Source organism: Sorex araneus, chromosome 10, assembly GCF_027595985.1.
Source record: "Sorex araneus isolate mSorAra2 chromosome 10, mSorAra2.pri, whole genome shotgun sequence".
In the NCBI taxonomy this organism is placed as follows: domain Eukaryota; kingdom Metazoa; phylum Chordata; class Mammalia; order Eulipotyphla; family Soricidae; genus Sorex; species Sorex araneus.
Genome location: NC_073311.1, coordinates 34,562,743 through 34,588,296, shown reverse-complemented (window position 1 = coordinate 34,588,296; position 25,554 = coordinate 34,562,743). Strand labels below are relative to the sequence as shown.

At 40.9% G+C, this 25,554-nt stretch overlaps 1 protein-coding gene across 1 annotated transcript in view; it reads right to left on the bottom strand.

The window, feature by feature from the left end:
- The window catches only part of PLEKHG7 (pleckstrin homology and RhoGEF domain containing G7), a 135,423-nt gene that overhangs the window by 44,988 nt on the left and 64,881 nt on the right, over positions 1 to 25,554 (bottom strand). Inside the window, exons 2-5 of the mRNA XM_055118426.1 lie at positions 23,134 to 23,325; positions 21,263 to 21,389; positions 17,528 to 18,267; positions 16,293 to 16,423 (exon numbers count right to left, since the gene is read on the bottom strand). Of these exons, the coding sequence (XP_054974401.1) occupies positions 16,293 to 16,423; positions 17,528 to 18,267; positions 21,263 to 21,389; positions 23,134 to 23,325 (1,190 nt within the window). The remainder of the gene's footprint in view (positions 1 to 16,292; positions 16,424 to 17,527; positions 18,268 to 21,262; positions 21,390 to 23,133; positions 23,326 to 25,554) is intronic.

Below are 25,554 nucleotides of genomic sequence, written 5' to 3'. Positions count from 1 at the left end.
TTAATGATGTTGTTGTTATTTTGCCATACCGAGCTATGCTCAAAGCTTACTCCTGTCTCTGTGCTCAGGGATCACAAATGGTGGGGCTTACGGGGACTATATGCAGTGCTGGGGATCCAACCTGGGTGAGTCACGTGCAAGGTAAGTGTCTGACCCACTATCCTATTTTTTTGACCCCATCCGCACCTTACTAATTCCAGGGTGGACTGATCCAAAGCAGAAGAGCTCTCCTAGAAATGTCGACACAAACAGAACTTGATTTGCTCTAACTCAAAAGGCTGCGAGGAGAAAGCTCTCAAGCACAAAGAGTCTGGGAAAAATGTATACCTCACCACAGAAGTGGGCAGGAGGGCGGGGACATAGCCAATAGTGCCCTGGCTGTTCAAGGTTGATGGTTGAACGTTTTATTTCCCCAGCAAAAAAATGTGGGAGCAAGTGTTTAAACAGCTTAGCAAACAGACTAAGAAAACTATTGTTCCTTTTCCATGACCCCATTTTTTACGAGTCTTTCTCTCTGTACACAAAATAAAGGAGTGGCCAGATCGACACAGTGGGGACACAACTCCAAAATGCTGCATGCTTCTGCCCAGTGATGGTGGAACATCAAAAGTATTTAGGCATCTGCTGCCAGAAACCTGCTGAAAGAAGGCACTGGAGGGATTTCCATACCTTTCCCATTAGACTGTTTAGATATTTCTTTAGTCAATTATGAAGGTCTGGAAAAGGCATTCCTCTCATTTATTGTTCAGTGTAAGAATTGCATTTTAATAATCATTTGCTGGTGATGTGTGTTCTTTGTGTCCCCCGTTCATTGCTATTGGTCAATTGCTATTCATTGCTCTTCTTGAATATGCCACTGATATCATCTTCCTTCTTGGAAAGTATCTTATTTTCTAAAAGCCTTGTGCAGATTCATGTCTTACCCAAAGCCCCTAGCTCTATACTCAATCCTCACGGATTAGTAAGAGCTCAAATATTTTTTGTTGAAAGAAAACAATAACTAACCCAGTATACATAGCCAGCATCACCACTGTTACTTCCTAACATGATCCCCTGTGGGTACTACAGCCATAGCTAGATCGTCCTTCTTTAAGTATGTTCTACTTCTCACACCTTCCCTCTTGGCTCAGGTACTTCCCATCTGCGTGCCTATCTCTACTTTGTCTGCCAAGCAAACTCATGTTTAGCACTACATTCTAGTTTTGACATCTGCTTTTCCTTTTTGATCTGCTTAGGAATAGCCAAAGTCTCTCTCTTTCCTCTGCTTCGCTACCCCGCCTTGTCTCTTCCCTCTGTAATGATTTCACTGAAAGATCATAGTGTGTCTTATATACCAAAAAATCTAAGCACCTGGATATCTTGGAATCTGTCCCAGAAACACAAAAATCTTAATTTGAAAGGATATATGCACACCTATGTTCATTAAAATCCTATTTACAGTTATCAAAATCTGGAAACAGCCCAATGACAGATGAGTGAATAAAGAAGTTTCAGTATATATACTCAATGAAACACTAATCAACTATAAGAAAAGATGAAATTCTACCTTTGCAACAGCTTGGGTGGAATTAGAGGGTGTCATATTAAGCAAAATGAATCACAGGGAGAAAGACAACTGCCAGATGGTCTCACTAATAAGTAGAATATAAAGAAACTAAGAATGAGAATAGATTCTGACAACATCCCTGAAATGATCAGAGGTGGAAGAAGGAAAGAGAGGGTGGGGAGGAATAGGTTGCCAACATTAATACTGTTGTAAAAAAATAAATACAAAAAAAAGAAACAAAGCAGCTGGCAGAGAACCTGACAGATATTCAAATAGATTGTTGAATGAGTAGGCATGTTGACCTAGAGAACTGCATATACATAGCCCTCAGATAAAATTGTTATTGGATCAAAAATAAATAAGCACTGTTTGTTTGTTGTTTGGTTTTTTAAAAAGTAGCAACAAGTCTCACAACGGAGATGTTACTGGTGCCTGCTCAAGCAAATTGATTAGCCGTATGGGATAACAGTGATACAGTGAAATAAATAAACACACGGACAGCAGCAGAAGGCAATTCAACCCCCTTGCCCACTGAAGGCTGTTAATTACCCATATCCATTTCTCCCTTGCCTGGAGTCCCTTCTGACACAGACATTGACCTGGGAGCAACTACGTTTGGACTCACACAGAACAGCGGACAGGCAACTAGTTTGCACAGAGCTTGAGCTTGTTGCCTTGATATTCAAAATTTCTTTTTTTCAAACATTGGCATTGGATGTTCATCAGAAGAGAATATGGGTTAATAAAAATACCAGGAAGCACAGTTGCACCCATGCAGGGAGCTTGACAAAGGAAGCACAGATATCGGCACAAAGTAAATGAAGAGCTATAGGCTGGTGCCAAAGATCTGCTCGGTACCAACCAGGCTCGACAGCCGACTGGGTTTCTGGGCATTCTGTAAAGAACCCGAGGCCTGTGTCAGCAGCATTCCCCAGATTACTAGGTTTATGTAGAAGTGAAAACAGTGACAGTGGCAGTAAACTGGAGAAGAACTTTTATTTATTTTTTCTTTTTTTTTCTTTTTGGGTCACACCTGGCGATGCTCAGGGGTTATTCCTGGCTCTGCACTCAGGAATTATTCCTGGAAGTGCTTGGGAGACCATATGGGATACTGGGAATCGAACCTGACGTCCGCGTGCAAGGCAAATGCCCTACTCGCTGTGCTATTGCTCCAGCCCCTGGAGAAGAACTTTAAATTTCAGTCTCATGAGGGAAGGATTTGGTGGATTCAAATTGGTAATTTTAGTTTTGCTATTCCAAATGCTCTTTGCGAGTCCCCTCATATCTCTTAAAAATGCATAGAGTTCAGAATTTATTATCCACCAGAATCAATCATTGTAATACATTTGAATTTTCCCTTCTTCTTTCCCCCCAGACTAAATGGAAAAAGAGAGAGTTTGGCTGTTCCTGAGAAGATCAAAAAGGAAGAGCAGATGTCAAAACTAGAATTGAGTTCTGAACATGAGTTTGCTTGGCAAAGTGAGAGATAGGCAGGCAGATGGGCCTCTGGATATATGCATGGGATATTCGGAAAGAAGTGGGTGACAAAGAGAATTGTTGCTACCTTATTTTCTCCTAAGGACGTATGTGATAGATAAGGGTTAGTTGGCAGTTTTTGCTCTGCTCTTCACATAATCTTTGAATTAAGAAATGCCTTATCCTCACATGCTGGGGGAAAAGGCAGCAGAGACAGAGAAGGGAACACCCAGTAGAGAATGTTGGGAGGACACACTCAGGTTGAAAGCTGCGTACCAAAAGTAGACTGTAGACTGAACATAATGGCCACTCAATACCTCTATTGCAAACTACAACACCCAACAGGAGAGAGAACAAAATGGAATGCCCTGCTGCAGAGGCAGGGGGGGATAGTGGGGGTTGGGATGGGGGTGACGGGAAGGATACTGCAATCATTGGTGGAAGAGAATGGACACTGGTGGAGGGATGTAAACTAAATACAAACATGAAAGTTCATAACTTTGTAACTGTACCTCAAGGTGATTCACTAATAAAAAAATGCCTTATCAATGTGTATTGTTTTAGTAGTTGGAAAGTTAGAAACAAGCAGGAACATAAATGAGTTGTAATCAGGTAACTAAGAGGCAGGGCCTCTAGGTGACCCACTGTGAGAATAGGGCAAAAAATGAACTGGTCATAAATCATAAGTTATGAATCAGAAAAGAACAGAAGGACCCAGACCAACCAGTTACCTAGGAGGGAAAGAGGACGGGGCCACCAACACAGTTATTAAATTAATAAATATCTGTACAACCTAAAACAGAATGTGCTAAGCAAAGAGTTCTTAGCAACTGGGCTCATTGCTAGACCCCTATATATACTCCCCCCGCAGGGTGAAGCAACCAATAGGAAAAAACTCCATCCTTATGCTTCTTCTCTTCATCTCACCATTTGCTACGATTGCCAGAAAGATGCCTGTAAAAAAGTGCTTTGAATTCTTATTCACAATTTCAGGTGAATGCCTAGTTGCACTCCGTCTAGGTATTAAAAATAATAAATCTCTTTGCATTTGGTCTTATTGTAATTGAGTAAACAAGTTGCATTAAAACAAATCAAGTTAGAAAATAAACAAATAACAAATTCTGAGTGCTTGGGGTGTGGCTGTCAATCTCCACTGCTTTTGTGTAAAGGACTTCACACTGCCCTTTGCTTGGGTCAAACATGACTAACTAAACAAACATCTTTAAGAAATAAGTCGTTTAATGCTTTGCTATTCTTATTCTTTTCTGCAGAAAAATCTGCATTCAGGAGGTTGCATAACGAAATGGTACTGTACTGGACTACACAGCCCAGCCAGGCTTGGAGCTGCTCCCCTCACCCCACCCCACCCCATGCAGAACCCCCCAAACATCCACAATTTCACTAACCCTGAGTTGCGTTGGCCCAGGCTGGTGAGATCTGAAGGCACTAGTCCCATAGTGGTAGAGCTGTCTTCTCTCCCTTCTGGTAATAGAATGGATTCTTAATCTCTTCTCTGCTGAAACCCGAAGGTCCGTGGTGTGGGCTGGGATAGCAACAATTTAGAGAATCCAGAGAATTCTCCCACTGCAAGCAGGCTGCACTGCCATGACTCAACACTCAACAACAAGCCTGCTGTCAACCTCAGTACCAGAAAAGTTTCTGGCTGGTGGAACTGTGTCTCTCAGTGGACCTCAACTGTACATTACTTTCTAAGGAATAGATTGGACTTGTTATATTGATTCTTATTAGACTCTTACATACATTTGTATACCAATTCGCACACACATTCAAAGAAGTAGAAACTACTCTTTTCACTATAGAGTGGAGGAAACCGAGGCTTAAAAGAGGTAGATAAGAAACTTAGTTAAGTTTTCTTCATTAGTGGAATTTCAAATTTTCAAATTCACACTTTAAATATGATAGTCCAACTCCTACCACCCCCCAAAAGAAACATGTTTGCAATTTTGAAGAAGAGATTAAAAAAGGTATTATAGTTCATTCCAAAGCATTAAGTATTTTTTATAAATTTTTGTGATGATGGTTAGTTATTACTTTAGGTAAGAGAGAGGTATAATAGACTGACTGGAGCTCCCTCCTTATACGATACCTACATTTCACTCAATAATCTTTGCCATGTTTTTAACAATATATTCACAAGTATTCCATGAATCCAATGTTCTTCCCAAAGAGTCTAGTAATAAATTATTGTTAAGTAATAATAGCACAATTTAAAATATTTCACATAATGGTTGAACCTCATTTTCTGGAAAAAAAATTGAAATGAAATCTGCAATACTTATGTGGCAAAATGTAGGGAATGTCTATATTCTAAACTTTGAATCCTGTAGACATAATCTTATTTGTAAAAGGGGTCTGTGGATGTAACTAAATAGCTTGTATAGAGATAAAGTTCTGGATTTTCCTTAAATCTAAGTCTTTTTAAAAAATTTTATTATATGACTGATTTTTTTTTTCTTTTTGGGTCACGTGCACAGGGGTTTCTCCTGGCTCTGCACTCAGGAATATCACTCTTGGTGGTGCTCAGGGCACCATATGGGATGCTGGGAATCGAACCCGGGTTGGCTGTATGCCCTACCCGCTGTGCTATCACTCCAGCCCCAAATCTAAGTCTTAACTCTGAGGCTCCCAGAGAAGAGATATGGGAGGAGAGAAGTTCTCGTGTAGACGGAGAGAGAGTTGACAGGGATGGAGTTACAAGCCTCAAGTTTGAAGAGACAATGAAGAACTTCTCTGAGTCTTGGAGGGATTGTAGCTCTGCCAACAGCTTGATTTCAGATTTGTGGCTTCCAGAAGTATAAGAGCAAGGGTTTCAGTCCAACTCATCCAGTTAGTGGTAAATTATTAGAGTACCAACAGAAAAATAGTACAGGGGCATGTAATTGAAAAGAAAGAGCGCTGACCAGTAATGGGTGACTCTTGACTCTAATCTATTATGTGTGACCTTGACATACCACTTCCCTGGGCCTCAGTTATTTTATGTTGTGGAAGAGCCTGCCCATCCTTCATGATCTAAGAACTGGGGGTTTATAAGGGTTGCTTTCATTTTCCCTGCTAGTGAATAGAGGTAATTCTTATGTGGTGACCTTTATCTGAGCAGAAATGTCTGAAGACAAATAGTTAAAGATCCATCTTTAGAAATGATGTCCAATGATGCATCATTTGCATTTAAATATATATTCCTTCTGTATAGTGGACATGAACCAAGGATAACTGACCTTTCATTCCCAGCTACAAATTTTAATGAAAAATGCTAGTGAATATAAGGGGTAGCCATTTTCCTTTAGCGATAACTGTCGTCTCTATGGAATGAAAATCTTACTGAAGATGCATAGTTTGGGTAGGGTTCATCTCCTTGCTTCTCCTGTGACAAATGCTGCCCAGGGTGATCTATACTACATTTTATTTTATTTTCTAAATTATATCATTGTTGAGATTGTACAGTTATTTTTTGATAGTAAAGTCCATGGTAAAAGTCACTGTCATCACTGTCATCCCATTGCTCATCGATTTGCTCGAGCAGGCAGCAGTAATGTCTCCATTGTGAGACTTGTTGTTACTGTTTTTGGCATATTGAATACTCCACGGATATCTTGCCAGGTTCTTCCGTGGGGGCGAGATACTCTTGGTAGCTTGCCAGGCTCTCCAAGAGGGGCGGAGGAGTCGAACCCAGATTGGCCCCATGCAAGGCAAATGCCTTAGCCTATGTGCTATTGCTCTTTATTTATTTATTTTTAGCAAGTGACTTTCCAGCAATTGTGTGACTGAAAACGATGGCATTTAACTTTAACAACCTTAGTGTTTTACCCTGTGGATAAACAATGTAATGCTATTTGGAATGCTTGTTGACAGCTATGAATTGATAACACAGGAAGAACAAACACAAAATTAGCATCAATTTTAAAAAGACTTTTAAAAATGATCAACAGAGGGAGAGGGAGATAGCTCATGGGCTTGTAGAGCTTGCTTTTCACTTTCCATGTGCTAGGGTATGGGTCGATCCTCACCACTCCATGGCCCCCAGAGCACTACCAGTGGTAGGCCTGATGGCCCCCTGCACCATCAATCTAGCAGTGCCTCATGACTCCATGCTGCCAGATTGAATTCCACCAGGAGTGACACCTAGGTCTTCTGAGCTTCAAAGTTTCTCCCCTCCAAAGAAAAAAGATCAAAAGAAAAAGGACAGCTTTATTGCCAATTATTAAACTATAGATATATTGGTTAAATCTGGGTATTTTCCCCTTTCAAGTATCAGAAATTGTTAGGAACCCTCCATTTGCAAACTTGATGCTCATTTCCAGTCCAACTCCAAAAGGTTCCACTTGTCAGAAACCCAGCTGGCTAAACAGAAAAGAGGAAATATCTGGCTTGCTGCCCAGAGACTGGGTCAGAGTGGCTGTCTTGTGAAAAAAGAGTGATTCAGCAGGAGAGTCTTCCCTGGCACAAGGATTTGTTGCATGTGGACAGGAATCTGTGCTGTGACTTTGGGGTTCAATCAGTAATAATTAGCAAATGCACAGCACGTAATGAGGAGCAGGGTAGTTGTTGGTAACTGCCTAGAACTCTCATTGTCTTTGCAGCTGATGGTCTTATAAGAGTTAAAATATGCTCAGAGGGATAAATCAATACTTGTACAACCTTCCTACCCTCTATGAGGATTGGAGAGAGAGTTCACTGTGTTTGCTTTGCATTGGTCAAGCCTGGTTCAATCTTTGGTATCTCATATGATGATCTCCTGAGTTTCGCCAGGAGTGATCTCTGAGCATAAAGCCAGAAGTAAGCACCAAACACAGTTAGGTATGGCCCCAAAAAAACCCTACCGAATGAAAAACAAATCCTAACACTCACGGACGCTCAAGAGAAAGCCTCAAGGAAGATGGAGCTTTGATAAGAATTGGAGGGAGAGACATCAGTAGAAAATATGCAAAATAAGAAGTCAATGTAGCTTCTACTATCAGGCCTAACTAACACAAATCACCACAAATTCTTTTTTTTTTTCTTTCCTTAAACTTATCTCAAACACCTACCAGCTGGATAGGGTTTCAGGCACTAAAGACATAACAAAAAGCAAAAGAGACACTTGTAAGGAACCTATTCCCATGGAAAAATGCCACTTGACCTCAGATCTGCCAACCCACACTATACCCTTCAGCTGTGGCCAGATCCAGAAGGTTTCCTGGCCTCTCTGAGGCTGCAATCTGTACTTCAAACTAACAACAGGACATCTAGCACATCACAAGGGAACAAACATAACAATATGAGATGATGCCTGTTAGTTAAACTTATTGTGGGAATAATTCTGCAGTATTATATATATATATATATATATATATATATATATATATATATATATAGTTTGCTGCAGGTTGACTTTAGGTTGACCTTGTGACCACTCACTACTTTCGGACAGTGGTAGGGCTTTCGCCTTGCATGCAGCTGACCTGTGTTGATTCCTCTGCCCCTCTTGGAGAGCCTGGCAAGCTACCGAGAGTATCCTGCCCGCACAGCAGAGCCTGGCAAGCTACCCGTAGTGTATTGGATATGCCAAAAACAGTAACAATAAATCTCACAATGGAGATGTTACTGGTGCCTGCTCAAGCAAACCGATGAGCAATGAGATGACTGTGACTGTGGCTGTGACTGATATATATATACATACATATATATGCATATATATAAAATCATTATCCAGTAACTTTAAAAGAGATAGGAGTGGAGTATACTTGGGAACATTGGTAAAGGGAAGTTGGCATGGTGGTGAGACTGGTTCTAGAACACTACATGTTTAAAACTCAGCTGTCAATAACTTTGTAAATAAGGTTCTTTAACAAAATAAAAAATAGGATATTATATGTCAATTGTATATCAACAAAATTGGGAAAAAGAGAGTGATAGCCCTTTCCGCTGCTGCTGCCGCTCGAGCAAGATTGCAGGGCCCAAATGAGCTACTTTGGACACCAGCAGTCCACTGAAATACCTCCAGACCATGAACTGAAAGTTTACTCCAGGCTGCGACAGTGGGGTAGGGTATTTCTCTTTTTTTTCTTTCTCTCTCAACCTTTCCCTCCTGGGCATGACATAGCGGTCGCCACTTTTTGAGCACAAAATGGAGATACCAGGCCAGCTGCTGCGGGACGTGCGGGAGATCCCAGGGGGGCAAGGGAATCGGCTCCGCCCCCTGCCCATACTTAAGTCTAGCGGACCCACGTGCACATCCTTTCTGCTGCTGCTGCTGCTCGAGCAAGATTGTGGGGCCCAAATAAACTACTTTGGGCACCAGCAGCCCACTGAAATACCGCCAGACCATGAACTGAAAGTTTACCCCAGGCTAAGACAACAGGAAAGGGTCTCTCTCTCTAGGCTTTTCCATCTTATGAGCACCACAAAAGGGGAGTAAAAGCTTGCAGTGATGTAATTTCTGGCAGAATTATCCCTGGACTTCATACAGAAATCCAAAACCACGCGGCCGCTACTGCGGCCACGCAACCTACTATCTCCTAATTGCCAGCAATATGAAATGGTTCCTTTTTAGCGGGTCGGACATTGGGGGGTAAATCCAAACAAGAATAGTGAGTCTTTTGTTGAAATATTGAAGGTAATCAAAGTAACAAACCACCTCTCTAGACTGTGAACTAAGCCATAACTCCACGCCAGCCGAGGAGAAGAAATATCCTTCTTTCTCGGTTCTCTTCCTTTCTTGGGAAGAAATGCAGCGTGGCGTCAGCCATATTATGATGTCTATTAAGCAGGCACAAACTTGGTGGCGTGGGAACGGGATAGAAGAAAAAAAATTATTATGTACTTGGAACAGTGGGACACTTGGGCAGTCTTGAGCCGGGGCCGATACCAGTGCACGCTACACCGAAATTCCACCTGAGTAGCCACACTTTTGTGCAGCCACCTAGCTGCTGATATACCAGAATTCAGAATCCAACTAGACTACTTTTGGTCCCAGAAGCTGCTTGCAGACATGCTGCTAGACTGTCAACTAAGCCATAGCCCCACGCCGGCTGAGGACAGGAAATAACCCTCTTTCTCGTTTTTTTTTTTTTTCTCTTTGTTGGGCAGCGTGGCATCAATCATAGTATGAGGATTACTAAGCAGGCATGAACACGGTGGTGCGGGAAGGAGGGGAAAAAATGTTTTGTACTTAGAACAGCGGGACTTAATATCTCTTCATTCACAGCAATGGAAAACTAATTATCAAATGCTTCCTTGGCAGTAGGACTGTCTTTTTTTGGGGGGAAGCTCCAACAATAGTGAGTTTTGTGTTGAAACATGGAATGTAATCAAGGTAAAGAGAAAATGGAGTGAAATTTATCACTCACGTGGGCGGGGGATGGGGGGCGGGAGTGGATGGGAGGTATACTGGGGTTGTTGTTGGTGGAATAGGGGCACTGGTGAAGGGATGGGTGTTTGAATATTGTATAACTGAGACATAACCCTGAGAACTTTGTAACCTTCCACATGGTGATTCAATAAAATTTTTCTAACTCTGGAAAAAAAATAAAAATAAAAAAAAGAGAGAGAGTGATAGCATATAATGTTGTGGTGCAGAAATACAAATGACAGACAGACCAATGAGAAACAAGATGACATCTGTTGGTCTTGAGTTAACAACTATCAAACAAACTTTCAAGATCCCTAAGAACTGGAATGGATTTTTCTCTCGCTATTTTGTGTTTTCCCAGAATTGAGTTTGGTAGAAACCCGGTTTTAAATAATAATATTTGGATTATACAATATTATAGTATATCAAATGTCCAGATATGTCCATTTTTTCCTGTGATCCATTTGATATTAGAATCTTTAAAGCCATAGTACAGTGGGTAGGACACTTGCCTTGAAAGTGCCTGATCTGGGTTCAGTCCCTGGTACCCCGTATGGTTCCCTGAGATTGTCTGGAATAATTCCTAAGTGAAGAGTTAGGAGTTAGCCTTGAAAACTGCTGGGTGTGGCCCAAACTAAACAACAAAAAGCAAACAAACAAAAGGAGCACCCTTGTTTAGGAAAAATAAAAAAGAAAAAAAATTTAGAAAAAATAAATTTTATTGTGTGTATTTAAAATGCCCAAAGTTTAAATCAATCAATTAAAATAAATGATTATATTTCTTCTTCAAATAATGATTATATTTTAAGCATATTATATAACACATCAACAGCCCTGTTAAAGAAGAATGATTTGCATCTCCACTTCATGATACTTGGATTCTTCAAGTTGTTAAAGTACATGCCAGAATGAAATAGGGATGGACTCAAATCCAGACAGTGTTAATCTAATAGCTTGTTACACCTTGTTGTGAAGTCTCTAAAATTGACTCCACAGGTGTTTTAGTGGCATTCAATGTTTTTGTCTGGTTTCTTACCTAAGATTAACATATCTTGTGACTTGGTGTAGATGCTGTGTTACTCATTTGTTATTTTGGATATATTTAGCAGTTCCTACATTTCCACTTGAGCTTTAGAATGTCTATATTTGTTCTCACAGTACTAGCATCTCCCTTCTCAGCTTCAGAGTTGATTGGAAAAGTGGGTGAGAGGGATAACTTGTCTGTGAAATTAGATTTTAAGATGTTTCCCTATTCACTAAATCTCTCTCACTTGCTTCCTGATGTTTAAAATCCAACCAACAGAGCTTCCTTGCTTGGCTTCAAGTCACATCCTTCGTCAAAATGAAAATATCTTGAGGATGGATAAGAGATGCTGTAAACTAAGAAGCTTGCCAGTCTGCCTATCTTCCTGTTTCCATCCATCCTTTGTTTCAATAAGTGTTTTTTAAAATTATCATAATCATTATTATTACTATTATTATTATTGCTTTTTTGGGTCACACCGGCAATGCACAGGGGTCACTCCTGGCTCTGCACTCAGAAATTAGCCCTGGCGGTGCTCAGGGGACCATATGAGATGCTGGGAATCAAACCCGGATCGGCCTCGTGCTAGGCAAATGCCCTACCTGCTGTGCTATTGCTCCAGCTCCATCAATAAATATTTTTTTAGATAGACTCTAGTTAGGTGGTGAGTGCTAGAGGTCTAAAGGTAAACACATTATAAATAAAAGGTGATTATGATTGACTAACAATCACTAAGACAAGCATTTCTTGACTGACTATATCAGAAGTCAGCAAATATTTTTTAAAGGGTGAGATAATACATAATTTAGGCTTTGTGGTATTTGTAGCGATTGCCATTGTCACTGTCAGTCATCCCATTGCTCATCGATTTGCTCAAGCAGGCACCAGTAACATCTCCATTGTGAGACTTGTTGTTACTGTTTTTTGGCATATCGGATATGCCACGGGTAGTTTGCCAGGCTCTGCTATGTGGGCAGGATATGTTTGGTAGTTTGCCAGGCTCTCTGAGAGGGGTGGAGAAATCGAACCCGGTCGGCCACGTGCAAGGCAAACGCCCTACCCGAAGTGCTATCACTCCAGCCCCATTTGTAGTGATTATTGAAACTAATATTTAACTCTTCTTAAAATTTAATATCAGCCAAGGACGATTTTTAAATGAATGGAACTGTGTGCCAGTAAAACCTTATTTTTAAAAACAGGTGGTAGGCTGAATTGAAGCTATAGTGGTTTAGGGCTTGATTTATAGCACTTAATAAATTTAAAAGATAAGTTTTAAAAATTTCAAATAAAGTCTAGATAAATTATTTGTGGTAAGATGTCCAATTTCTGAATAGATAGGAAGGCCTCATGTAGATTCCTTTCCCTGACATATTTCTACATGGTGTAGTGAGTGACCATAGAAAGGAAGTCACTCATTTTGGGCAGCTGGGGAAGAACTCTTGGCAGGTTTCAGGGCTTGCTCCTAGTTTGTGCTCAGGGATTATTCCTGGTGGTACTCAGGGAACCACATGTGTTTCTAGGATCAAACTTAGGTTGGACATGTGCAAGACAAGAACCTTTGTCCCTGTACTTTCTCTCAGAGTCCTGAGGTAGGTTTTTGAACAGTGGCTGCTGTGGAAAATTCCTGAATACAAAGAAGAAAAAAGAAGAGAGGGCAAAAGTCAGGCAGAGACAGGATCTTTGTGGCATACATAGTTAGTGACTTACTAAAGGTTCATGCTTAAAATGGAATATTTTAATTATAATAAATAAATGTATAATTATTTAAAATACATATCAAATTATTAATGTTATAAACATTAATAAAATAAGACAATTAAGAGAGTATAAATTGAGAGGTCTTTGGTTGATTGAAATGTATTCTTTATTATCAGGCATTTATGATTATTTATTTAAATATTCATTAGTTATAGTACTTAGTCTTTCATTTATTAATTCAATATGGCCTACAATATACCAAGTTTCGTGTTCAGTCTTGGAGAAACATATTGAATTATGAAGGAGCACTATTAGATTTCAAATTGTATAAATTCCCTTTCTTCTAATTCCTATTGGTACTTCCAATAAACTTCCACTATTTTAGAATATATATTGAGCCTCACAGAGATTTTTAAGGTTGAAAGACCTTTGGCAATTTTATTTATTTGAATTTTCCAAGACCACCTGTGCAATTCCTCACCAAGATTCTGTGTGTCAATAGAAGTGATTTCTTCATGACATATTCTATAAATGACTTTATACATCACATTAGTATTTTTTCTGTTTTATAATCAGAGCTGGACACAGACTTTACCTAATCTAAGAAGTATTTTTTGATTAAAAACATCCAGACATAACTTTATCCCCAACTTCTCTAACCATCTTCTTAAACTCTGTACTCACAGGTACTCAAATGCCACATATCAAAATCTGAAATGTCAACCCATTTGTATTCTCCATATATCACCATAGTTTTCTAGGTAAGTGAAGGGAACCAGTTGCCTCTCAGATATGCAAATAAGAAGTTCTGATACTATTCTTGACAACTTCCTGTTCTTCCTTTCTTATGGCCTACCAGTGATTGGATCTCCAAAATCTCTCTTGAATTTAAATACTTCTTCATATGCTCACTGCTTTCATCAGATTGTAGTCTACACTAAATCCTTCTTTTATCTGAACATTTGAATGTTTCTGTTGGAGTCCACTATGATCAATGTATAGTGTCAATCCTGTATGCATGTGATCATATTAGTAACTTCAATTGTTTCACACTGTTCTTAGGTTAAGGAGCAAAATCCTTAAACACCCTCCTAGACACAGCATGGTCTACTCTAATCAATATCCTCATCTTTCTTAGAAGCTATTCTCCTTGTCTCCTGCCCCCACGACTGGCTGTCTTCACCAGGGCCCCTTGGAGGGGGTGTGGGTTAAGTTTCTCTCCCTGCCCCAAGCAGGACCCCGGCAGCCGAAGACCCAGTCACAACCATGCTTAAGGCCTCTCTCTACATGCTCCGATGAGCCTCACGCATGAAGGAACCAGCAGAGGAACCCAGGCGTGCGGGACCTGGGGCTTAGATCTCCAAGCCTGCTAGGATCTGGATTGGGCCTCCTCCACCCAGATCCCCCATTTTCCAGTAGCTAGGCAGTCAGACCCACAAACTGCCCCCGGTGCTGTGTAATCCCATCAACGGCCAATATCCAGAGACTATAAAACAAAGCTCTCCTCTTATTGTCTAGTTCTCCCTCTCAGAGAACCCAGCAAGCTACCGAGTCTCCTGCCCACATGGCAGAGCCTGGCCAACTCCCCATGGCATATTCGATATGCCAAAAACAGTAACAATGATGGGTCTCATTTTCCTGACCCTGAAAGAGCCTTCAGTGTGGCACTATTGGGAAGGACGAGTGAAGAGATGGTGCTAAAATCTCAGGGCTAGGACAAATGGAGACATTACTGGCACCTGCTCAAGCAAATCAATGAACAACAGGACGAGAGTGATACAGTGATTCTCCTTGTCACTTTCTCAGATGTGAACTAGGTATCATTTTAAAACCTCCTGGTTTCACCTGTGGACAATTTGCACTGATGTTTCCCTTAATTAACCATTCTTTGTATCCACACCCTCAGCCAAATTATGCTTCGAGTTATGTCTAACTGCTGGTTAGAAATAATTTCCTGTCCCCGAGTTTAGCCTTTATAAGTTATACTTTATAAGTTATACTTGCCTTAGGCAATAGGATTAGAAAATGTTCCATTTATGTTCTGAGAGGCATTTCATGCTTTCAATTGTTCTGTTGACCCCATCCTTTCACCAGATGAAGAATATGCCCAGAGTTCTCTTATTACAAATCCTTTGGTCCCATGAAGGAGATGAGGGATGTGCAGAGCCAAACTACTTGTATAAGTTTAGTCTTTGTCAATTGACTCCCATTAGACACATTGGTGTATAAGAAACAGTAACTAATACTATTCTTGAAATTGTTGCTTTAAGCCACTGAGCTTTGGGGTAGTTTGTTATGTGGCCAGAGCTGATACATTAACATAGTACTTTTCATTTTCCCAGATTGTTAATATCATCTACTTCTATATATTGAACTCAAATATGTTGAACTCAAATAGGGTGTTCATATATTGAGCTCAAATAGGGTGGAAATAAACAAGGATTTGTACATAGATTTGTACATTTATACATAGATTTGTACTTCTATCCTGAATAGCATACTCTTGTTTGAGGATAGGGGTCTAATAATAAAAGTCATTAATCTTCTGCAAGCTGAAAGTAGACTATAGACCAAACATGAAGGCCACTCAATACCTCTATTGCAGGTTACAACACCCAAAAGGAGAGAGAACAAAAAGGAATGCCCTGCCGCAGAGGCAGGGTGGGGTGGTGGGGGTGGGGTGAGGGTGGTGAGAGGGATACTGGGATCGTTGGTGGAGGAGAATGGGCACTGGTGGAGGGTTGGGTAAACGATCACTGTATGAGTGAAATGCAAACACAAAAGTTTATAAGTTTGTAACTGTACATCACAGTGATTCTCTAATAAAAAATTTTTTTAAAGTCATTAATCTTCTGAAGTATCTTTTGTGACTTTATAAATTAAATAAGGATTTTTTTCCCCACCAACTTCACAAACTTATGGATGAAACAGGTTATGGATATTGTCTTTGTTACTCCAGAAGCTCTTTATCCCTGGAAGGGGTGGCAGATTCACTGCACAACCTGGGGACCATGTTGAAAGATCAGAGCTTGTTTCTAAAGTGACACGATATCCCTGCAACCTAGTTAAAGGCAGTCTGTCAGATAGGCATTTTAAAGGTCGCCCTAGATTTAAACAGTACATCTTGTTCCTTTTATCCTTGTCCTCCAAATGTCTCTTTAGGAAACTGTGAACGTTTCTGGCCTTTCCATTTTCTCTACCTGACAAAGCCTATTACTGAGAGGATGTTAATTAAGCCACCAGGCCAAGTGTTTGACAATTCAAAATGAAAACCATGACCACATGTGGCTGTCATCTCCTGCCCCAAAAAGTCACAGCAGAATTCTGTACTCTGAAAGGAGACACATGAAATTAAGTCTTTCACCCATAAATGTGAAGAGTAGCCTGTGGACTGTAAAACCAAAGTTTCCTGAATAATATGCAATCGGACTTTTGATATCAGAGTAGAAATCAAGATGTTGAAGTAAACAGCCAACAGATTTCATAGCACTGGAAAAAATAAAGGCATACACACCTGGATGGACGTGATTCTTCTCGCTGGAATAAATGAAAAATATCTGTTTTAGTTTTATTTAAAGCCACCCCAAATTCCAAAGCATCTATCCTGAAAGGAGAGGCAATTTATATTTCTAGCTAAATGTTTATGTGTGTTTTTTTGGTTTGGGGACCACACCCAGAGGTGCTTAGGCTTATTCTAGGCTCTGTGCATAGGAATAATTTCTGGTGGGGCTTGATGAAACATGAGGTGCAGAGATTAAACTTGGGTTAGCATTGTGCATGGCAAGTACCCAGCCCTCTGTAAGATCTCTTAAGCTCTAAAATGTTTTTAATTTTTATTGTTTGAAGGGAGGTAGAGGAGAAGTAGGTAGAATCAGAGACCAGAAAGAAATTACTACAGGTAAGGTGTTTGCCTTGCTTGCAGTCAACCCATGTCCATTCCAGGGCACCTCATATGGTTACCTAAACCCTTCTAGGGGTGTCCCTGATTGCAGAGCCAGGAGTAGACTCTGCACCATTGGGTGTGGCCCCCAAACAAAACAAAACAAAGCAAATTTATTCTGTTTCCCCTTCAAACAATTCCAATCTGGTCATCATCAAATTGTTTGTACCAGTGTTATTTTTCCTTTCTGGTGCTAACAGGTCCAGATTTGTACAGCATTTGTACAAATCCTGGAGCTAAATCCTCGAGTCCTTGATATTTTAGTGTCTCCCAGGACACCTAAGAAGGTATGGTGGCCTCTATTCATCTTCTTCCTTAGATGCATTACTTCATGAACTTGAGTCAATATAGAGAATTCATTACCACGGTATTGATTTCCTGTGCTGTGTCCTGTCCGAGGACCCTCTAGCTTTAAGAAATGCAGCAACCCCAAGACTTGTTTTGTTTTGTGGTCTCCTGCATGAGCAATAGATAGCTGAGCATTAAATCACTTACCTGAGGACCAGGGGTCTTTGCGATAAGGCTGGGCCATGATGGGCTTTGTCTCCCTGGACAAGGAGCATGAGGAAGAGGTTGAGTATCCACGGCATGAAGATTAGGAAGCTTCTGTTCATCATTGGGCCTCACCTGGGGCACCACTGAGTCAGCTACATTGAGGGTCCTCTCAGCATCTAGAGGCAAAAGCCTCTGGGTTGACTGGAATTGGGAAGATTCCTTTGGGATTCCAGGTACACTACTGGAAAAGTAACATGGGGATCCTGGAGACTCCTTCCAAGTGGACGCTTCTAAAGTCTCTCTCTGAGACAGAGCACGCTGAGTTTCATTGCCATTGCCTCTTAATCTCCTCAAAGTGGGAGAGGTGGAAATGCGGCCTGGGGCTTGCCGATCAAAGTGGAGAAGATTCCCCTGGTTCTCATAATGTTTCTTAGACAGGCTCCTCGGGCTGGACTGAGGAGAGTCCTGGCAGCTTTGGGGTTGGCCCTTTGTGTAGGTGGCCTCCATTTGCTCTGTGCATCTCAGAGGCCCTGTTGCTGAGAGTTTCTGAGTGGTATTGTGAGAGTTGTTCTCTGGGCCACATTGAGGTTCAGTTTCTACATTCAAGTGTCCCTCTTTCTCTGCTGTATCATTGTTCTTTTCCAGAGGATAATTGCAATTAGGCTGTTGCATCTTCAGCGAGGATGATCTTGCATCTTCAATGAGGACCAGCCTGTGGAATCTGTTGCAGATGACAGAGACTGAGGTGAGAAAAAATGATGTCTAACATTTCATATGAAGATATCTAATTCATCACTGGAGATATCTACAGTCCAGTTAGCATCAGCATCTTTGATAATTACAGAAGCCCAGGCTATTGAAGTAAGCTCTATGGTAAAATTTATTTAAAGCTTTTATAAGTATGATTGAACTATGGAAGCCAAAGAAGCCATCACCTTAAATTATTTCATTTAAGAGACACTAACATAAGTTAAATTTCATTTTTGTTCTGAAATAATTTATGTGTTTGTTTAGCTATTTATTTATGTTCTTTGCTGTGAAAAAAAAGCCTATGAATCTGTTTAGCTTCTAAAAATTTAATTTCTATTATAATGCCAAGCAGAGAATTTCTTTTACTCTGTTTTGGGAGCACACCCATTTGTGCTCAGGGCCTGCTCCTAGCTGTGTGCTGAGGAGTCATTTCTGGCACTGTTCACGGGACCATATGAGGTGCTGAGGATCTAACCAGGTTGGCAGCTTACGAGGCAAACGCCTTAATTGCCAATTTATCTCCCTGGCCCAAGCAGAGACTATCTTATCAGAGTTTAGCAGATAATGGATTGTTTATTATTAAATCTATGGGGGAGCCTGGCAAGTTCCCTGTGGCATATTCATATACCAAAACCAGTAACAATGATGGGTTTCATTCCCCTGACCCTAAAAGCCTCCAATGCGGCACTGCTGGGAAGGATGAGTAAAGAGAGGCTGCTAAAATCTCAGGACTAAGACAAATGGAGACATTACTGAGACCGCTCAAGAAAATCGACGATCAATGGGATGATGATTATGATGATGCTGTGTTTCAGAAATATAAGAAGACAAGATCCCTTCACTCAATATTTAAACCAAATGAGACATAGTTTTTAAAAATTGTCATGTTTGGGAAAGAACACTTCAGATTTTATCTTTTCCCATGTTTTGTAAAACTAGCTTGTGAGGGTTTTTTAGGCAGGCGGTGGGGGTGAACATATCCAGTGATGTTCAGGGGTAACTCCTGGCTCTGTGCTCAGGAATAATTCCTTGCAGTGCTCTGGGAACCATACAGGATGACAAATATTGAACCTGGTTCGACTGTGTGCAAGGCAAGTGTCCTACCCACTGTGCTATCACTCTGGCACTGATAGCTTGTGAGTTTGAAAAGAAAAATCTATATGTGGCCCAGGTGCTCTGATTCTCATGATAAGAAGTATTTTATAGGACTCATTTATGTATGATTACCTTCTAATTCAACTCTTCTGATGTACAAGCAAAACTGACTGTACCATCTATCAGTTGATCTATGGTATCATGGGAATGACTGGCTGAAGATGTATTATGTGGTGGTCTCCCCTATGAAGAAAGTAGTTAGGTGTGGAAATGCATTGGTACTTTCACATTCCACCAGTTAATGTGTAAGAATCCATTTTTGACTGGTCACGGACCTAGTGTAGAACTGTGGAACAAATTTTCTCTGGCTATTGTGGCAGGTGGTTTCAGATTGTGCATGGTTTGTTCATGAGTATTTAACTACCTATTATGAGGCTTTTAATACTAATGTCAATAGGTTTATATTTTAAAGAGAAACTCAGGAATCTGTATCCTTCAGGGATGTATCTATTTAACTAGCCAAGTTTAAGGATAGTGAATCATTTACCATTTCAGTGATACGTAATTTTACCTGAAAATACTTTTTAGTAGACCTTTTTCCTGTGTATGATTCACTTCCTCCATTTTATACTCAAAATACCAAAAGCCAACAAATCTTTTCTTGATGTTGTGTTGAAAACTCATAGTTCTGAGATACAATGGCTTAATTACTACAGTTTGCTATGGTTTTATATAGTATTGTTATAGGTTTTTATGGTATATGATGAAGCCCCACATTGAAGGGAGAGGAGTTTGAATCCAGGTCCCACTGGGTTAGAGAATCACTGTCATCCCATTGCTCATTGATTTGCTCAAGCGGGCACTAGTAACGTCTCCAGTGTGAGACTTCTTGTTACTGTTTTTGGCATATTGAATATGCCATGGGTAGCTTGCCAGGCTCTGCTGTGTGGACAAGATACTCTTGGTAACTTGCTGGGCTCAGGTTAGAGAATAGGGTAGAAAAAGGATTTACCAGGAAAGAGAGATGGTCTAAGTGGGAGACCAAAGTAAGTTTATTAAGTGTGTCTGCCACTCAGACTGACACATTGGAAGCCTCCACAGAGAAACACACTTAGCAATCTGGGAGAGTCTTTTATATTGTGTGTCTCTGCAAAGTTTAGGTGGGAAGTTCCTATTATCTATCACTGTCACTGTCATCTTGTTGCTCATCAATTTGTTCGAGCGGGCACGAGTAACGTCTCCATTGTGACACTTGTTGTTACTATTTTGGGCATATCAAATACACCACAGACAGTTCGCCAGGCTCTGCCATGCGGGCGAGATACTCTCGGTAGCTTGCCAGGCATTCTGAGAGGGGCAGAGGAATCAAACCTAGGTTGACCATGTGTAACTCTATAGTTTAATTAATTCTGGGAGGTGGTGAACAAAAAGATATGTAGCTAATTCTGGGAAGGGAGTGAGTTGTATGTAAAATGCTTTGAGCCAATCATTATAAGGAGTGAGATGTGCATAAAATAATGAATGTGAGGCTAGGCTGGAGTGAGAGCGTCTGAAACGGGTCTTGGCACTGAGGAGAACCAAGTGACAGTGGGGTCTTTGCAGTTTCCTGGGCACAGCTGATGACATGGAAAGGGGCAGCACAGCTGAATGTGCTAGCATTCATTTCAGATATGGAAATTAAGCTAGACATTGTTTTAGGGGGCTTTGCTAGACCACTTCATACATTACTGTACACACTTTGTGAAACTTGCTTTTGGCAGCTACTCGCTCCCTTTATAACTTGCTTCCTCTGACTTGTTTTTTTAAATTGGCCCCAGGTACAGTAGTTCAATATAGCATGTAAAATTAGTAGGATCCTAGATTCGCTCTTCTCAATGAAGAGGAGAATACCAATGGGAGGACATTGTTCCAACAATGCAGCAACTTTGATTTGGGGGCCTTCCAGCTCTCTTGTTTCTCCTTGACTCTTAACCAGCTTAAGGTCAAATGAAACTTGTAACACATACTGGGTGTTAGACTGGAGAGTGGTTCAAGGATTAACTCAGATATCAACATAAGTCAATTCAACTCTTTTCTAAAAAAGAAAATCAGAAATTCCTGATTTTGGTTCTTCTTCCCTATTTTGAACCTGGGATCTATCTTAAATGTTGCAGAATGTTACTTACACGTAAAATTAAAATACAGAGGAGTTGCCCCTTTTGAGAGGGTAAAAGAAAAGCGTAAAGCTAGCTATATTCTTGTTCTGGCAGAAAGGCTAGGTTTTGTGTTTAGCTTGATAATTTCTGGCCATGGCTTGATAGGTTGACCCTAATTTCTCAGGAGAAACATGATAAGGGTTATTCTGGTCACAAGGAAAACAGATATTTTAGGGATTTCTCCTGCAGGGAACTGTTGTTCTCCCCAGAAACAGATGGCTGAGCTGCAGACTGGAGTTTCAGAAACTTTCACAAACACGTCCACCCTGGAGATTTCCGTATTCTCTCCTTCACTCCCTAGCACTAAATTTTAGGTGCCATCAACACTCCTGGTGGGGCTTGGGAACCATAAGATGCTGGGGATTGAACCTGGGTGGGCTGTGTACAAACTATGCACAGTACTGTCTCTTTGATTCTAGGAACAAAGTATGTTTCAACAGGCACTTGGATGATAGTTTTGTGGGAATTTTATTTTTAAATTTTTTTAAAATATTTTTTATTTTATAAAGTAGTTCACAATATTTCATTACACTTAGTACTCAAACACCAATCCACCACTATTATACCTTTCTGAACCCCAATTTCTGCCCCCAAACAGAACCAAAATAACATATTTTGTATTGTTTGCTATGAAAAACCGCTGAAAAAACTATAAACTATCCTTAGAGGAAAGAGTGTGGAGATTGTTGTATTTCACCCAGCGGCCATTAAGCCCTTCTATAAGAGATCACTTACATGTTGTTAAAGGTTGAGTCTTATGTGCTTTATATATATATATACATATATATACATACATACATATACACATATATATATATCTGTTAGAAAAATGTATATTTCTCTGTGGGAATTCTTGACCCTGGTTTTCCCCACTGTCATTTTACCCTCTTTCTTCTTCAGCGATTAGGAAACAGCAGATATTTCTCTCTCCTCACACAGAGGACATTCTACCCCAGAGGACATAATTGATTGTGGAACATTACTTGTGGACTAATATCTTCAAAATTGGAATCAAAGAACTCGTGAGCGTTCATGTGACTCACTGTGAAGCTGGGAAAGTGTAAGGGCAGCAGAGGCTGGGGGAGACTCAGGCTGCTTCCTGCCCTCGTCTTACCACCAGCAAAGCAAGCGACCTCAGGATAGCCACTCCCTCAGGTCGGGCTCCACAACTCGCTCATTAAAGGACCACCAACTACCACCCCCACAAATTTCTTCTGTAAGTGGTTCAAGGGGGCATGGCTGAGGCTTCTGGGGTGATCTCCTACAAGCCTTCCCCCAGCAGATATGATAGTCATAAGTTAATAGAAAAGGACTGGCTATGTCTCCCCTCGCTTCTGAAAGAGTAAATTAACAATGGATTTTTACTAAGAAAATTCACTCCTCTTCCACCTATCAAGACCCACCAACATCTAGAAATCAAACCCATATGTGGACTAATGATCCACTCTTCTCCCGACCCACAGAGACAGCAGGGCAGGACCCAGGGAAGCTGGGAGCAAATGAATCAGAGCGAAGGGAAAGTGTGAGAGGGAAGCGCAGCGTGGGAGCAGCATGGCCCTTCAGTACCTGTGGACTGGTCTGTCTCTGCAGGTGGCAGTGTCCAGGTGGGTCCCCTGAGCTGGGAGTCAGCAAGTGAACCTTGAGTAAACTGCAGGTGAAGAGCTGAGGTGTGTAGTCCACACCCGTAACACTGGACCTTCCTTGGCTGAGAGCAGGTAAACCTGATGCTAGCTGCAAAGAGGAACTGGCCTCTCCCTCCTTTACAGAATTTTCTGGTTATTTGTTTATGGAAAAGCCTAAAGGGAAGCAAATCCAGCCGCTAAGATTGCCCAACAAGAAGTCAGGTGATTTGCTTTCCGTGAATGAGGACTGTTCCACAGAAGCGATGCAAATGTGGCTTCTCGTTTCCCGGCAGGTGTTCAGGGACGCTTGGTGTATGGCTCGAGAGACCGCGCTGGGTTTCCAGCCTATTTATTTTCTCTTGAGTTGTGGGACTCATTCCTTTGGAACTTCCTTGGCTTACATCCTAAAGCAGCTTGTGTTTTTTAATTAATGGGATGTTTTGCTAAGTGTTGAATAATAGAGGGAGTGATTTTTATACTTGGGAACAAATTTGTGAACATTCCTTTCAGACGATTAACATGCAAATGGAAAAACATTCGACCTACCAGCGTCCTCATTAGAGGAGTACCTTAAGGAACCTTTATTTAGTGTCTAGAAAGAGATATTGCACACATTCCCAGATAGGTACGTGGGATTAAAACTATATCTATAGGGGCTGGAGCAATAGCACAGAGGGTAGGACGTTTGCCTTGCACGAGGCCGACCCGGGTTCGATTCCCAGCATCCCATATGGTCCCCTGAGCACCGTCAGAGGTAATTCCTGAGTGCAGAGCCAGGAATAACCCCTGTGCATCACCAGGTGTGACCCAAAAAGCAAAACAAACAAACAAACAAAAACCAAAAAAATAAAACTATTTCTATAAACCCTTTACAAAAACAATCTCAAGCAAATTTTGATTTTTGTCAACTCTGAGACATTTTCATTGCTTAGAATTATGGTAGTCACTTACTGGAAAGGCTTTCAGGGTCACTGTGTCTCAGGATGGGGTCTCTGAATTGGCCAATCCCAAATTACCTGGAAACTTGTTAGAAAGGCAAATTCTCAGTTTTCTCCCTGGCTCCAGGCACGCAGACTGAAGTCTGTAGTTCAACAAGTCCTCTAGATGATCTAAGTTAAAAAATTGAGGCACTTGGGAGATAGTTCAGGAATCATGGGTGTATCTCAAGGCTCTGGTAGAGTATTGCTGAGCATTGGGGTCTTCCTGAGCCCTTGAGGGCTATTAGGGCAAATCTCAAACCCTCATCCTGACTACCCCGGCAAAACAATTTCTTTTTGAGATATGTCTTACAAGAAAAAATAATTCAAATTTATACATTGCATTCTTTGTATTTAGTCTTTAATTCTCTCATATTGATCTTGTTACAACATCGAAGAGAACAGACTCGAAGTGGAGTCACGTATGCTAAACCCCACATTCATCAAAGCAAGGCTTTGCCATTTCAACCTGTCTCAAGAATCTTAGACAGACAAGGTACAATTTCCTGGTCAACTTTAGCATCTGCTAAAGATCCAACATCTGCTGGATCTCAGGGGGAAATGACCTTGCCTGAAACAGTCTGCTCTTACCTTGCCTAACTATTAGTGACTATGGGCTCCACTAGCCCCTTTCTCTGTGCTTAGATGGGAAGCTGCCTGGTTCATGGTTTAATAAAACCAAGTAGATCTTTAGATATGCTCAGAAAAATTATGTCAACTTAGAACTTCCAAAAGTGATGTGACCTCTTTCAATCCTCATTGCTAGATTCACCACTCCCAAGTCCAAAGCACAAGTATACTAAGGACAATTCTCTCTCCTGCCTACCTAGGGCAACCAACAAAAAGTTTTGAACTATGGGGGTGAAGGTTAGACTTCCTTCCCCTCACACATGATGAAGCAGCAGCGTCCAGCTCACTTGTCTTTACCATTCTCAAAAAATGGATACATGTGAGAAACTGGAGCAATAGCACAGCGGGTAGGGCGTTTGCCTTGCACAGGGCTGACCCTGGTTCAATTCCCAGCATCCCATATAGTCCCCTGAGCAGCGCCAGGGGTAATTCGAGAGTGTAGAGCAAGAAGTAACCCCTGTGCCTCGCCAGGTGTGACCCAAAAAGCAAAAAAAAAAAAAAAAAAAAGGATACATGTGAATGTTAGTCCCTATTTTTCATGGTGCTCAGGGAGTTTTCATTCTTTTAACAGCAGTACAAATAATGGCCCTGACTGGACAGAGCCACAATATTTTAACCTACAAAGAAGTAGATTATAATAAATCCAATCCAAATATACATATAAACACATTGACATGTTTAACACTGGAATGAGAGGAATGATTCCTCTAGTACCAAAGTGTGTTCACTGAAAGAAACCAGAGTGGTCTCATCTCATC